Below are 14,071 nucleotides of genomic sequence, written 5' to 3' on the forward strand. Positions count from 1 at the left end.
GATTACAACCGATCAGTCAGTCCTGTCAAACCACAGGGAAGGAACTGTGGGGGACACAGGCTTTCTGTGAAAGCCATGTTCCCCACTCCTCTCAAAAGAGCAGACACTATGGGTGTACAGGCACTAGCAATAAGCTCTTATAACTGGGGCTCTAAAATGAACCTGTAACCTCTTGTTTCTAGTCATTGGCAATGATCACAAATTTTGGAACTGATCTCTTCCCAGAGATGAGCTATAGAAATCAGAATAAAATTACACTCGATTTTAAAAAGAGTGAAAGGAAAGAGGAAAATCTATTTTTATCTTTTTTTTTTTTTCCTTGTGGCCTCTTTCTGGTTACAAAATAACTGGTGAAACCATTGAAAACTGCAAGTTAATATTTTGCACGGAATAACCTTCAGTGAAGAGCACTGCACAGCCTGGCTTTGCAGAAAATTGGTTTTGTTTTGACAAAGTTACGAACGTTTGGAAATTACTCACTGAGCACACACAACAGGCCTTTTGTTAAGCTTAACTGGGAATCTACAAAACAATATTACTGTACGTATACAGCTGACCTGGCCGTATGCTCAAGATGCGGGGCCGCAGGCCGAGACTGGCCTGGGAAAGGCCCTGAGCCTTTGGCCTAATGCGAGCTGGATCTGGTTTTCCTGTGGCTCACCTCAAGTGCTCAGGGAGCCATCTCATAAGGGTTCAGGGGTGGTACTTTAGTCATCCCTCCCCCGCCGGCTGTACATAATCATACCATAAGGTTTTTTTTTCCCTCCCCATATATAATTTGTAGCTTCTCTGATTGCACAGAGCAAGTGAAGGCAAGCCCGCAGGAAGCCTAACTGTGGTGAGTCTGCTGGTTACACGGAGCAGGAATCTGCTTTGACACATCATCGGTGGTGTCTCTCACAGAGAATCTAAATGTCACTGTTGTAAACAAGATTTAACAGATTCCTAGCTTTTGGGAAGGTTCATGCTTGGAAAGGTAGAAAGACTGGAACAGCAGCAGAGGGAGAGAGCGACAGGGGCAACACTAGAGCTCCAACAAAGGTCAGGGAACACAGCAGTTCACATAAACGACTACTTCGACTTTCTCTGCCCCTGCTGAGGCCTTATTCTGCTCCTATGAGAGCCCTTACCAAGTGGCTCTGGCCAAAAGTGGAGACAGGACAAAACGCAGTCCATATCCATACAGGTATGGAGCAGTACCTGATACCATGGGACAGAGTGAAAAACGCTTTGCAACTGCTGGTGAAAAACAGGGCACAGATAGCCCAGAAAAGCCCAAAGGAAGGAGAGGTTGAATGGGTAAGAGTGACATGGAGAAAGGCAGCTTGTGTGGAAAGGTGAGCTATAGACCAAGGGGAACTGGAGAACAGCAGCAGAAAGACACATTTGCTTTGAAGCTCAGGAGAAGGCAAAGAAGTAGAGATTCTTACTAAAAAGCAAAGCTATAAAAGGTGCTGAGAAAATAAAAGGATCAGTGAGCTATGGGAAGCTATAGTGGTCCATGGAGGTAATCTTTTTGGACTGTCACTGCTGCTCATATTTTCCTCTGGAAATCTCCCACTGTAATAAACAACCAGACCAGTTGTGGACACAGAGAGAACTGGAGTCAGCTTTCTCTCAAGAGTCTAAATGAGTGTAAGTTTCTCCTTCTCCTGTTAGCTTCCCATCTCCCAGTCTCAGATAATCAGATACACTGTGCTCACCACTTTGCCAGTTTTACAAGGAGACAATGGCTGTGGGTAAACAAAAAGTGTTTTCCATTGGTTTTTGGCCACCCTGACTCTGCAGTCAGGCAGGATTCACTATACTAGAAGAGATCAGTACACAACCGCTAACACGCCTGGGATGAGATAGAAGTAATTATACAGCAACAGCAGAGGCTACTGCTGCATCTTGTCCAGTCCAAATCTAAAGTTCAAACAACCATAATGCCTGCTAATACCTGCACATCAATGTAATTTCTGTGAAACGTTTGCATGGCATGCCAAAGGAGTCAAGAAAGATTATTTGAATCCAGAGGTACCTGAGCTATTCTTTGCCACTTGCTGGACATCTCTGCTATTCCTGAGCCTTGTCAGCTCCACAGCTTTACCTGTTCTCAGGTACAGCTCTCCCTCAGGTCCTAAAGTTCACTGTGTTTGGTGCCCTGCATGACCAGTGATTTGGCAGATCAATGCTGTTTCTGATAGCACAGAAGCTGACAATCAGAAGGATGTCCTTATGGAGCAGAGGACAACGTAGAGTCACCTTTGTGTGTGTTTTGCTCCCCTGTGGAGTGCTCATCAGGTTACAAGGCATTTTAGGAATCGTAACTGTTAATTTGACAACCTGCCAACTATTTTGACAAACCCGCTCGGAAGGTGAGAGACAAACTACACGGGGTCCTAAGTGTCTAGAGAGCTTCCAGTTTCACAGAATATTTGTGCTGCAAACAAATATCCACATGTTCTCAGAAAACCTGGTGATGCTCCTCCAGTCCATAATTGTTGTTGTCACTCCTAAACCTACCTCTGTTAATGGCTGGCTCAGTAATAAAAGTGACCTGGTCCGAATGCGATGTCAAGACTGCTGCTGATGACACAGCAAGTAAAAGCCGTTGGAGGCTGATTGACACATGAGAATTTGACATACCATTTCCCACCAACTTCATGTATTCCGGATTCTTTTCATGGCAGAGAAAGGCTGGACCATGCCACTAAGTATGAATGCTCTTCGCGGTGATGGTGAACAGAACCAGCTCCCTGAAACCCATTAGTATTTTTTCTAATTTTGCCTGATCGTATCCTCCTCTTCCTGCCCTCACCCTGCAGCTCCCGGCCTCTGCTGCGGATCCCTCCCACTGCTCCCACTCAGTCTGTCCCGACCTGCGCCCGCTTTCTGCCTTGGGCGGGAGGGAGACCGGTGCGGAGGGCAGGGCTGCGGCCGGCGCGGCCCCGGAGGTCCCCGGGAGCTCTCCCCGGTGCCGACCGGAGCGGCGGCGGCGGAGCCGGCCCCCTGCACCGCTGGCCGCGGCCCGGCAGGCGGCAGCAGCGCGCCCCGCCCGGGACTGTGGTCGCGCCGGCTGCGCTCCGCACCGCGCCCGCGGTTGCGGGGGCTTTGCCCCGCCGCGGTTGAATGCCACGCCGCTCTCTCCCCCACCTCTCCGCGCCCGGCGGAGGGGCTGCGCCCGGGCGGCAGCGGGGCTGCGGCGGGGGCCAGCTGGGCGCGGTGTCGCGGCGCGGTGCGGAGGAGCCCCGGGAGTGGTGGGCGCGGAGACGTGTCCCGCCGAGACAAAAGGTGCCCGGGGAGGGGGAAGCCGCTCCTCGCCGCGCCCTCGCAGACAAAGCGGCATCCGTCCGTCCCCGCCGCCCCCTCCCGTGGGGGAGTCCCCAGGCGAGGGGTTTCCGCTGCTGGGGCTGCCTGAGCCCCACCGGGAGGAAGAGAAGGAGGAGGAAGGAGGGTGGGGGAGCGGCTGTGCCGTGGGCAGGAGGGGAGCCGCTCTCCGAGCGTGAACTGAGCTCAGCACCGCCGCCTGCCTCGCCTCGCCTCGCCTCCCCGTCCCTCCCTCCTTCCTCCCCTCCTCCCCCCCGCCCCCCCCCGCCGCAGACGGCCGCGAGCCCGGGTGGTTTGCGAGCGGAGTTGAGGGGGCAAACTTTGAAGCCCAGATGCCTCTGGGGCTGCGCGGCAGAGCGCGGCTCCTCCTGCAGGCACCTGCCGCCGCCCTCCCCCCGGCGCTGCCGCCCTCCGCGCGGGCGGCCGGCCCCGCTGCCGGCTGCCGCCGAGGCGGCGGGCGCTGCGGCCGCGGTTAAGGCGGGCGGGCGGGCGGGCGGGCGGCGGGCGCGCCCCCATGCGGGTCCCGGGCTGGGGCGCGCCGGCGGCGGCAGGCGGGAGGCGGGCGGCGGCCGGGCGGGGCTCTCCCGCCGCCTGAGCGGGCGCGGCGCGGGACGGCGGCGCGGGGTGCCGGGAGCCATGGGCTATTGCAGCGGCCGGTGCACGCTGGTGGCGGTGTGCGGCGCGCAGCTGGTGAGTGGCGGCGGGGGCGGCCCGGGGAGGAGGGGAGGGGGGCAAGGAGGGAAGGGGCGGCGGGGCGGCTTCCCCGGTGCCCGGAGGGGGAGCCCGGGGAGGCGGGGGGGGGGGGAGATGAGGGGACAGCGCCCGCGTTTTGGGCGAGAAGGGGGGCGCGGGGGCCGGGGTGGGGAAAGGCGTGAGAGTGCGGGGCGGGAAGCGGGGGCTGCGTTACAGGTAGTTTCGCGGAAGCTTTGCCGGGGAGGCTGCGGTGGGCGCCCGGCGGAGTTGGGAAAACTCGAGGGGGGGCATTCACCAGCCTTGGCTCAACTTGGTTCCCTCTGGCAGGCCGGCGTTTGGCTGGCCGGGGATAGAGCGGGGACGCGGCCGTGTCAGGGGTGATGGGTCGCTTGCCAACAGTTTGCCATACAGGTGTGTGTGTGTGTGCGTGCGTGTCAAGTTGTTATGCCTGAGCTTTTCTGCAGGTGTGTACCACTTCTTTTTTTTTTTTTTTTTTTTTTTTGTCCTTCAGACTTATTGGCCAGTCTATGTTAACAGGGTGTCATTATGTTGTTACAGAACTAAAACAATTATGTATTTATACTTACCTGTAGAGGAGACGTGTGGTGGCACTTGTAAGCTCAGCTATCGGCGGAACTAGACTGAGTTTAAAAAGTAGACACTGAGACACAATAACAAAGAGACTGCCTAGAAATAGATTGGCTTAGCAAGGCGGCTAGGCTGTGCAATGGTATTGTGGCACTTTAAAAGGCACTGAGTTTAAAGTTAAGAAACTAAAGAAATGTCCCTTCTAGCACTATATGCACGGGTTATTTTATTGTTATCAAATCAGGTACATGATGTATAGAATTCCAGTGGATGTGGATGCAGTGACACAGAGCTAAAGACCCATCAATGGAATGTGCCCCATTTCTCATTTTCCTCAGACCAAGTGTTCGTGTGCTAGCAGCACAGGTGATGGAAGCACCTTTGTTGAGCAGTTAACCTTATAGCAGGGAGAAAATAATTCCAGTTACTCCATCCCTCTACCTCTTACTGAATAGTTTTGCTGAGAAAGTGTTATTCGGTATCAATAGCAACCAGCGTTGTCACCAATTTCTCTCCTGCAGACAGGTACCAAGAAAACTACAGAAGGAAAAGCCTGGTAGATTTCAGGGACCAAAATCGGTAAAAGAGGACGTAGGCAAAGGAAGATGTGTTAGCAGATCAGAAATTCGAAATGCCCTGGTCTTTCTGTCAGTTGTAATGAACCCTTAAGCCTTTTGTGTTCTGGAAAACGTTTTATTTGTCTATGCTGTTCTCCACCTAAGTTATCTGATTCCTTGTAGCTGGATGTCTCTTATCAGATGTGATTTATTCATGCACACTGTCTAAAAAAAGAATCTCGAATAGAAGTAGTGAATCTTGAATGGAATGGTAGGAATGTAACCTTTTCCAGCAATTTGGAAACATAAAATTAATCACCAAAGTTCTTCAAATCCATTTAAGTTTCAGAGGCATACTTTTCTTTTTTTTTTTTCTGCAAAGGGAACAAAAAGTGTTTTAAATTGTACCTTTTACAGATAAAAGATTATTTTTTAATGCATTCAACAAACAGGAGGTTATGATGACTATGGAATATATGCTAAGATTTTAAATTATTATTGTTTGAAAGTCTATGAAAGAAAATATATTTGCTAACTCATGGTGTCAAAAATACACACAAAACTCGTAGTAAAAACATCAGCAGAAATGACCTATAGGAATGTATCAGCAGGTGGATGTACAAGTTAGCTGTTGTAGAATTGTAGCGTTACTGTATGCTATTTAAAAGTGGTTGTAAACTACAGCGTCAAATATATATAGTTACATTTTATATATATTATTTCAAAAAGTAAATATTGTATTCTGGAGTAGCTTAAGTGAACTGTTGTTTTCATAAACTGAAAGCAAACTTGGAAATTTTTACTGAGCAAGAAAAGGCTGGGCTAGCAGCAACACAAACCTCTGAGTCACACTTGGCCTATGTAATGGCATTTAGATGGGTTCAGAGCAGGAATAATAATTTACATGGAAAAAATTATGCACTTTATTAAAATCGCTTGGCATGTTCCTTCAGGTGCCATATACCATCAAATGGGAACGGATCGTGAGTTTTAAGTCGAGGAGACTTTACCTCTTCTAAGCAGGCCTATCGGTGATTGATCAGTTGTCGCTGCTTTTTAGGTAAAGGCTACTTAAAGGAGCAAATGCCATCAAGATTCATCCTTGAATTAGTAGCCATGTTAATGCAGATGCAAATCACAAATAAAGGATGAAGAAGTTATCTGGCTTGAGGAGATGGGCGTGGGAAGCATTTCTACAATGATAACAATACTTTAAAAAAATTGCATACAACATGGAAGTTTTTTTATTACTGGTACCTGGGTTTCAGTTTTAAAATGGTCATGTTTGTAGGAGAAAATATACTTTTGTTTGAGGAAAAAAAGTTTGTAAAAAGAAAGGTTTCTTCAATTTTTTTAAAATGAAAGTATTTTCTTCCATCTCTGCAGAGCTAGGGTGTGGTGACCTGATTGGTCTTTGAAGGCACTGTACAATAAATGGTACTGAAGAATACTGCAGCTCAATAGAGAAGTTGTTGCACATCATACATATATAGATTATGTAGGTGTCTGTGAGTGGGCAAAAAAAGGTGGTTGTTTCAACTACTGGTGCAGGAGTAGAGCTACATCAACTTAAGAGACCCTACGCAAGCAGAATTATTTTCATAAATACATTTTAAATGCTTATAACTAAGACAGCATACTGTACACTTAGATTATCAGAAAGCTCAAGGAATATTTGTGCTCCCAAGGGCATACTGATCATTGCGCCCTGCTTATTAACATACGTATACCTTCCTGTTTATGCTCTCATTTGTACTATGGAAAACAACCTTTGACAGCTCATTTTCTTCTGTGTTTGTAGCCAATGAGAAGAATTAACAGCAAGTAAAAGCTAATTTTGCCCATGTTAGGAGCAAGGCATTGCCTTCTGTATACAAAGTGAATAATCGCAGAATAACTTTTCTTTTTTTAAGATAATAATTTTGGTCTCTCTTGCCCTTTGCCCTTCTGAAGAGAACCCAGGACTCTGATGTTTTTTGTTGTACATCAACCATCCTGGTTGCACTGAAAGAATTCTCTGCTATTGCATTTTGTCCTTTAAACCTCGTTATTTTTGGGTGTCTCATTTTCTATTAATAGCTTGCATCAGTAACACTAATATCTTGTTGCTTAGACTTTTTAATAGCAAGAGCAGCAAAGGTGACACTGCCAAGATTATTGTTTGTTCAGTGCTTTCTGGAAGGTTTCAGGAGCCCCATGGAAGCCAGTTTGAAACTTTTTACATGTCCTCTATTGCTGCTTGGGAAAGCTCGGAGTAGTGGCAAAACAGTAAAAAGTACTACATGTTCTCAGCTTAGAAGCTCTTTTCCCAAGTGCAGTGAGATGAGAAAGGACAACATTTCGTAAGCAAACTTGAAGTCTTCAGAAATCATTGCCTTATTGTTTCTATCCATCAGGCAAAGATTGCCATAGTCCCAAGGCTAACTGGAAGACAGCCTTTGCACTGCCTTCTCTCCGTTTCTGTCTGAATTCATTTATATCATTCTTTTTGTACATTTTGCCTGTTCTTTTTTTTTTTTAAAGTAAACTGTAATACAGTTCAGATATTCTAGCTATGTACTAAAGGCTATATAAAATTTGTAAACAAGCTGCGCATATATCAAGGCTCAGCTGGTGATTCAGGGGTATTCAGTCTGATGCTCTAAAGAAGCATACACTATCAGGGGTACAGGTTCCTCAGTTTCTGAAAATCGATTTGTTCCACAGGCAACAATGTATGATGTTTGCAGTCTCTCCTCCTCACTAACATCTGACCATTTGGGGCATAAGCACGCCAACACGCAACTTGGTTCTATCTCTCTGAGACCTCTTCTGGTTACAATTTTGGCTGAAGCCACTGTCCAGGGCTGCTGTTGTGGCCAAGGAGAATAACAAAGGCAACCAAATTTGGTCACTTTTGGTAACATAGGCCCAGTCTTTATCTTTCTTTTGAGCTAATGGAGGAAATGATCAAAACGCTAACAGCTTGTATGGAAATGTCCTTGTTTTGTGCTTTTCCACAAATGAATAATGTGAATTAAGAGAGAATTCAAATACTTAATTAAAAAAAAAACTATTTCAGCTGAGGTAATTGCTGTACTTATCTCTGATGCCAATGTCCATAAACACATATTGAGTTACCTTGTTGCACATGAAGGCATGTATTTGATCTGCATCTGCGGCAAATAAAGAGGTGGAACCACTCGAACTCAGGAAATGAATTACGTACAAACTGGGAAGTAGCATCTACTGTATGTCTTCTGTGACTTCCTCTGATGTCTATATTGCATACCTGATGTAAGTCTGAAGAGTGTCCTGTTCTCTTCCAGTTCTCACATGCATTGTAAAACAACGGTACATGTAACAGAGCTTGGTTCTTAGAGAAAAAGTCTGCCTTAGTGATCAGTCCTGTAAAGTTCTGGTTTGTCTTTTTTAAACATGAACAGCAAATATTCTTATGCTCATTCAAACACTTCAGGAATGGTGATCACGACAAGTTCTAATCTATATCACAAATCTACCTATAAGGTTTAAGCACAGTTTAATACAATTAATATCCTTACTTGAGGAAAAACTCATGTTTTGACAGTTTGAAGGTTGAATTGTCTCTGGACCTCAGGGAGTAAGGTTTGCCAGATTAGAGCTAAGGTCCCTCTGTGAGCGAAGCAAAGGCGTTTTCACCAGATACTCCCTAGGACTAGCTACTCTGCAGTTTTATGTAATGAAGAACATAATTTTGTTAATATAGGCTCTTCTGCCATGCATGTCAGCAGGGTGCTTTCTAGTAGCGCACCAAACCACATAACTGGTATATGTAGCATGTTTATTTTTTTTTTGTTTTTGCTGTAGGTAAGTGGTAGTGAAATTTTTGATGCTTGCTTTTAGTTGCTGGGTTTTGGGGAGAGTTGTTTTTTCTTTTTGTGTTTCTGTTTTAATTGTGCTTCATTGTTGCTGTTGCCAGTGGTTTTCAATAGCAGCTTTAGGAGAGAGGTGTCTGCAGTGGGAAATTCTGATGACATGTACATGTTCCTATGTTTTCTGTTAGCAAAAGGGGAATTAAAGAAGTGAGCTTTCCCTGTGGAATGGAAAGTGATGCTGTTACTGTACCTAGCCTGTGGATATGTAGATTTACCAGTCTAGAAAGAGAGTAGAAAGAATTGGTTTCTGTGTTTTGGATAGTGCTTACATTTAAGTCCTGCCTTTGAAATTGTGACTACGTCAACAACCTGTGTCTGTGCCTTCTTTAAAGTTCTGCTTCCTGCTTCATTTCAATTTTGATAGGAAAGAAAGTGGAAGTCTTAGTTTCACAGTATCAAAAAACATTGTGATCCTACTAGCAATGAAAAGGAAACAGTCCTGTGAATAGCAGATTTTCACCAGATGCATGTTTGAAAGCTATTGTATAGTACTAAGGAGTAGATTTTGAGGTGTTGCTGGGAATATATAAAACAATCTCATGAATTCAGAGAGGTAACATCTTTTGTTGCCATGAAAGAAATATATAGCAACCTTTTTAGGTTTAAGTGAGACCTTGGTAGAAAAGTAAACACTCTTTTTCTATTCCATTTTTGAGATAAAATACCAAGGATTCATAAACAAACTGTTTTTTTTTTTTTTTTTTCTGGTAACTTCAGGTCAAAAACAGTGATGCATACAAAAAATGGATGTCAGAGGTAATGGTCCATTGTGTCATTTAATTTTAGTGTCTTGACATTCACTATGAATGGTACAGTATTATTTTTCATAGAAGTGTGAATGAATAATAATTCTGAATAACCAATCATACACTTCAAGAAAAGCAGAGTATGTTGTTTTAAGTTACAGTGGTAAAAGATTTCAGACCAGCTGAACAGCAAGTTTAATTCACTGCTTTTTAAAGCTAAACTTCTTTATAGTTCAGTGAGCAGACTCAACATTCAGATACTGTGATGATGAGTAGGAGGGAAAGGTTTAAATAGATTGAGAGAAGAGGAGTTGAATAAACTACCTGAATATAGGGACCTAGAATATCTAGCAGAGTTACTCTTCTTGTATAGCCATGAGGCAAATCCTTGACAGTAGGAATTAATTTCATATTGACAGAGATTTCAGTTAGCATCTTGAATGATGAGCAGCAGGGTTGGTGTTTTTTTATTTTTCTTTTTCTGTTTCTTTACAAAAAACACAAAGTAAGCATTTTTAAAAGACACTAAAAACTAAAACTTCTCTGTAGCCAGCCTGTAGTCAGTGAAGAGAAATCTCTCATTCTGTAGTCAACAGAAAGGATCAGGTTCCATTGCAGAGTGATTCAAAGCAGAAACATAATGTGTTGAGTAGGTAGTGACTTTGGTGTCCCAGGCTGAGTGGTGGGAATGTATACAATGCAAGTGCAGTAGGTAAGGTTTCTAAACAAGTACTTGGTCACTTGTTCCAGGAAAGAATCTAAATCCATTTGAGGTCTTCTCAATGTCCTGGTACATCTGATGACATGGGTTTCAATCTCTAGTTTCAGTTAGCATTAAGTTTTGAGAAACTTCCCTGGGCTTAGGGACTGGTGAGATTCAGTCAGTGTCTGCTCTGGAAGCTGATGTCAGTGCCCAGTGAACTACCTGGCTATCCCCATATGCTCCAAACTGCCTTTTTGGTCCCAAAAGGTTATCCTGGGTGTATCGTGCCAAAAGAGACAGCTATGCCCAATGACATTTTAAAAGAACAGATGTGTCAGAAATCTTGAATTTGTACAAGGTTTGCTTATGGTTCTGAATTTAAGTGACATTTAGCAGAGAATAGCAATAGTGAATATTTTCATATTTGGGTAGTCACAAGAGTATTGATGGTCTGACTAAATCAGAAAAATCTCTCTTGGCTATTCTGTGCCAGAAGAGGAGGGACTCCTTCAAGGAGCAGGTCAGAGTGCCTAAGGTTGTTTCTTGCCCTAAACTGCCCTTTAGAGTTGTGTCTTAAGTAAAATGGTCCTTCAGCTTAAGTAGGATTTTGGGAGAGGCAGGGAAAGAAGAAATCACAAAGCCATTGTATGCTCTTTTGCCATGCACAGTAGTTATTATTTACATTTTTGTCCCTCTTCCATTTTCACTAGTCATTTTACTGAGGACTTTTTGATTTTAAGGATGACTGTGATCTACATATTGAGAAACTCTGTTTTGGAAAGGTGTTTGTTGACTGCAGAAGGAAACTAAGGAGCCTGGTTTCACCAGAGCAACATCAGCTTTTGTGCATAAGTTCCTTACAATCCCTTAAAAAAAAACCAAACCAAAAACAACAACAAAAAAAAATCAAACAAAAAAACCCCAACTAAAATCAAATAGTTAAAACCAGTTTATGCTCACTGTGTTTTTTAGGTGGTTTTCTGTACCTTCCAACAGGAGTGAGGAAGACAGTGACCACCGTGTATTGTGTGTGATCATAAAGAGTATACTGAAAACACACACAGTAATTTTAAAGCATCAAATATTTTATTGTCATCTAGATTAATCATAATTTATTTATTTATTATAATGAGTGAAAGAGAAGGGCTGTTGAGTGCTACCTGACTTGTAAAGTAGAATGGGCACAACAGTTTAAGTAACATTTTCTTGCCCCTGTGGCAAATAAACATTTCACAGTTTGTTATTTTATCCCCTCTCCCCAGGTGTATGTGTACCAGCTGGATGGCATCTGAGAATTGTTTCGGCGTTTTATCATTCTATAACTCTCTGATAGAAATGACATTTAGAAGAAAAATTACTGATTTCTGTGTTCACTAAAAAGTAAACATGCATAGCTAATAGTTCCATTCACCACAGATCATACTTATGCATTTTTAATAAAAACTTGATTTTAATTCATACATAACTTATGAGAAATGTTTATCAGTTTAAGGCTCTGCTGATTCCACTTAAACGTTTACATATATCTGGATACCTTGAAAATGTCTTTCATTTGAGGCTCAAATTTACCTTTTATACATAAACTTACTTCTCTGCTGACTATATAATGTGTAAGAAATGCTGATTATTGTACTGATTGCTAAAATCAGTAAAAGTACCATTTATAAGACATAAACAAATCTCAGATTTTCGTATGCTGTTTGAAGTAATAACTTTCTAACATCAAGGTTTGGTTTTTTTTTTTCTGATTTTTTTTTTTTCTTTTTCTCAATTGGGATGTTAAGCTGCACCTCTAGTTGCAAGTCCGTAGTTACATATAACTGGCAAGTTACCAGTTATGTGAACGGGAATAGGAACAGTCTCTTGTATCCTATATTCATACCATAACAAATTGAGGTCTAGTTTTCTCACCCTTCTTTTCTTATGAAGGAATTCTCATTAGCAGAATTTTGTACAGAAGGCAATGTATGAGGTTAATTCTATTATTTCTGAGAGGCATGTTTGAAATGATGATGTTTGTCATGTTTATATGTCACGTCACCTTTCAAAAGGCAAAAATGCAGGACCATTTGCAGATGATGGGAGAGAGAAGCATGCTATCTCATTTAAGCTTATAGTGAATAGGCCTTGAACTGCCTTCTGGAGGTGGCTGCCTCTTTCCATTGACTATATAGGGATCTTTGTGTTGCTGCCCAGCTGGGCAGAATCCAGCTTCTCTTCTGTGTGCACCTTTAATTAATTATATAGTTAAGCATGTTCATCTTTGATGATATCTTTGTACTAAAGAAGGGAGGATAGACTGTGAAATTCTCGTACAATTTAGGCAGAATAAACATGAGTGATGCGTAACATTTCTTCTGGATGAATGGAAGTTGTGCTAGAGGCCTAGAACAAGGGTCGGAGGGCTGCCCCTGGTCACCTTCAATAACATTTACTGTCGAGTGATTCCACAGTAGTGAATGAAATTGGTCCACATGAACAAGATGGTATTAAGAGACAGAGGGTGTTGAATCAAAGGTACTACTAATATTTGTCTAAGAAAGCTTAACTGTCTTAGGAAATGATGTAATTCCTTTCCAGGTGACTCACACCGTGGGTCAATTTACTAATTAAAAATTCCTTTAAACTTCTTCATAGACGGACTGCTAATTTGCCCTCAACAAGTATATTCTTATTGTTTGAAGATAAAAAGCTTTTGTGGGGAAAGGAAGATGGATGCCATGATGTCTTTTTAGAACAATGCATCGATCTTTAGAATAATGCATGGATCTTTGAAAAGCCATTCTTCAATAATTAAACAAAGTGTGAAACTTGCAAATTTTTGCCACGACCAACAGTCACTGGTCACATTCTCTTCGGCAGGCTGTTCTATTACAGAGCACAGAAACAAAAGGGAAAAAAAAACCCATTGTGTGTCATTGCTGCCTTCACAAAGCCACAAATACATTGAACTCAAGATACTGTTCATTGTGCACTAGAGCCACCAGTGACAAAGGTGCTGCGAGTACCACTGCATATCAGGCAGTCATATGTCATTACATCACTGTTCAGATTGGCAGAGCACATGACAGTAAAACAAATGAGAATGGTAGCAGCAGAAGGAATGCAAAAGAATAAGAGGCTTATCTGAAAAAAAAAAGAACGGAAAATATGGATGTTATTTTTGCTGTTAGCTGTAGAGTTGATTTTCCCTTTTTTCTTTCTTTTTTAAAAATTATTTTTTAAGTTCTTGGCCATACCGATCTCATGCCCTTGAGGCCAGTTAGATTTATTTTCTTTGACACTAGTAGCAGTCACAGGCAGTGACAGCAGCTGGTAACAAGCCAGATGATGGCACTGGTAGTGTTAACATAAGACGTGGGCTTCAGTGTATTCTGAAAACAGAGTTCATTGTCTTGGATTTTATCAGACTGGCTTTTCTGAGTGTGGAGCTGGCAGTAAATTTGGTACTTGCAGAGCAAAAGCCACAACAAACTGTCACTGAATGTGGTATTGAGCAATGTACCTAGTAATGCCTATTTCTGGTCCTGGCCACCTCAGAATTTTTGGTTGGGGCTGCTGTCTGGTAAATTTTTT

General features: G+C 43.3%; 1 protein-coding gene across 2 annotated transcripts in view; it reads left to right on the forward strand.

Moving 5' to 3' along the window:
- Positions 1 to 3,890: 3,890 nt before the first annotated feature.
- NKAIN2 (sodium/potassium transporting ATPase interacting 2) overlaps positions 3,891 to 14,071 on the forward strand; it is a 557,924-nt gene continuing 547,743 nt past the window's right edge. For both annotated transcript variants that reach the window (XM_086744415.1, XM_086744414.1), the window contains exon 1: positions 3,891 to 4,002. In XM_086744415.1, coding sequence (XP_086600541.1) covers positions 3,949 to 4,002 — 54 coding nt within the window. In that variant the 5' untranslated portion in view covers positions 3,891 to 3,948. The remainder of the gene's footprint in view (positions 4,003 to 14,071) is intronic.

Source organism: Chlamydotis macqueenii, chromosome 3, assembly GCF_036417535.1.
Source record: "Chlamydotis macqueenii isolate bChlMac1 chromosome 3, bChlMac1.mat, whole genome shotgun sequence".
Taxonomy (NCBI): Eukaryota; Metazoa; Chordata; class Aves; order Otidiformes; family Otididae; genus Chlamydotis; species Chlamydotis macqueenii.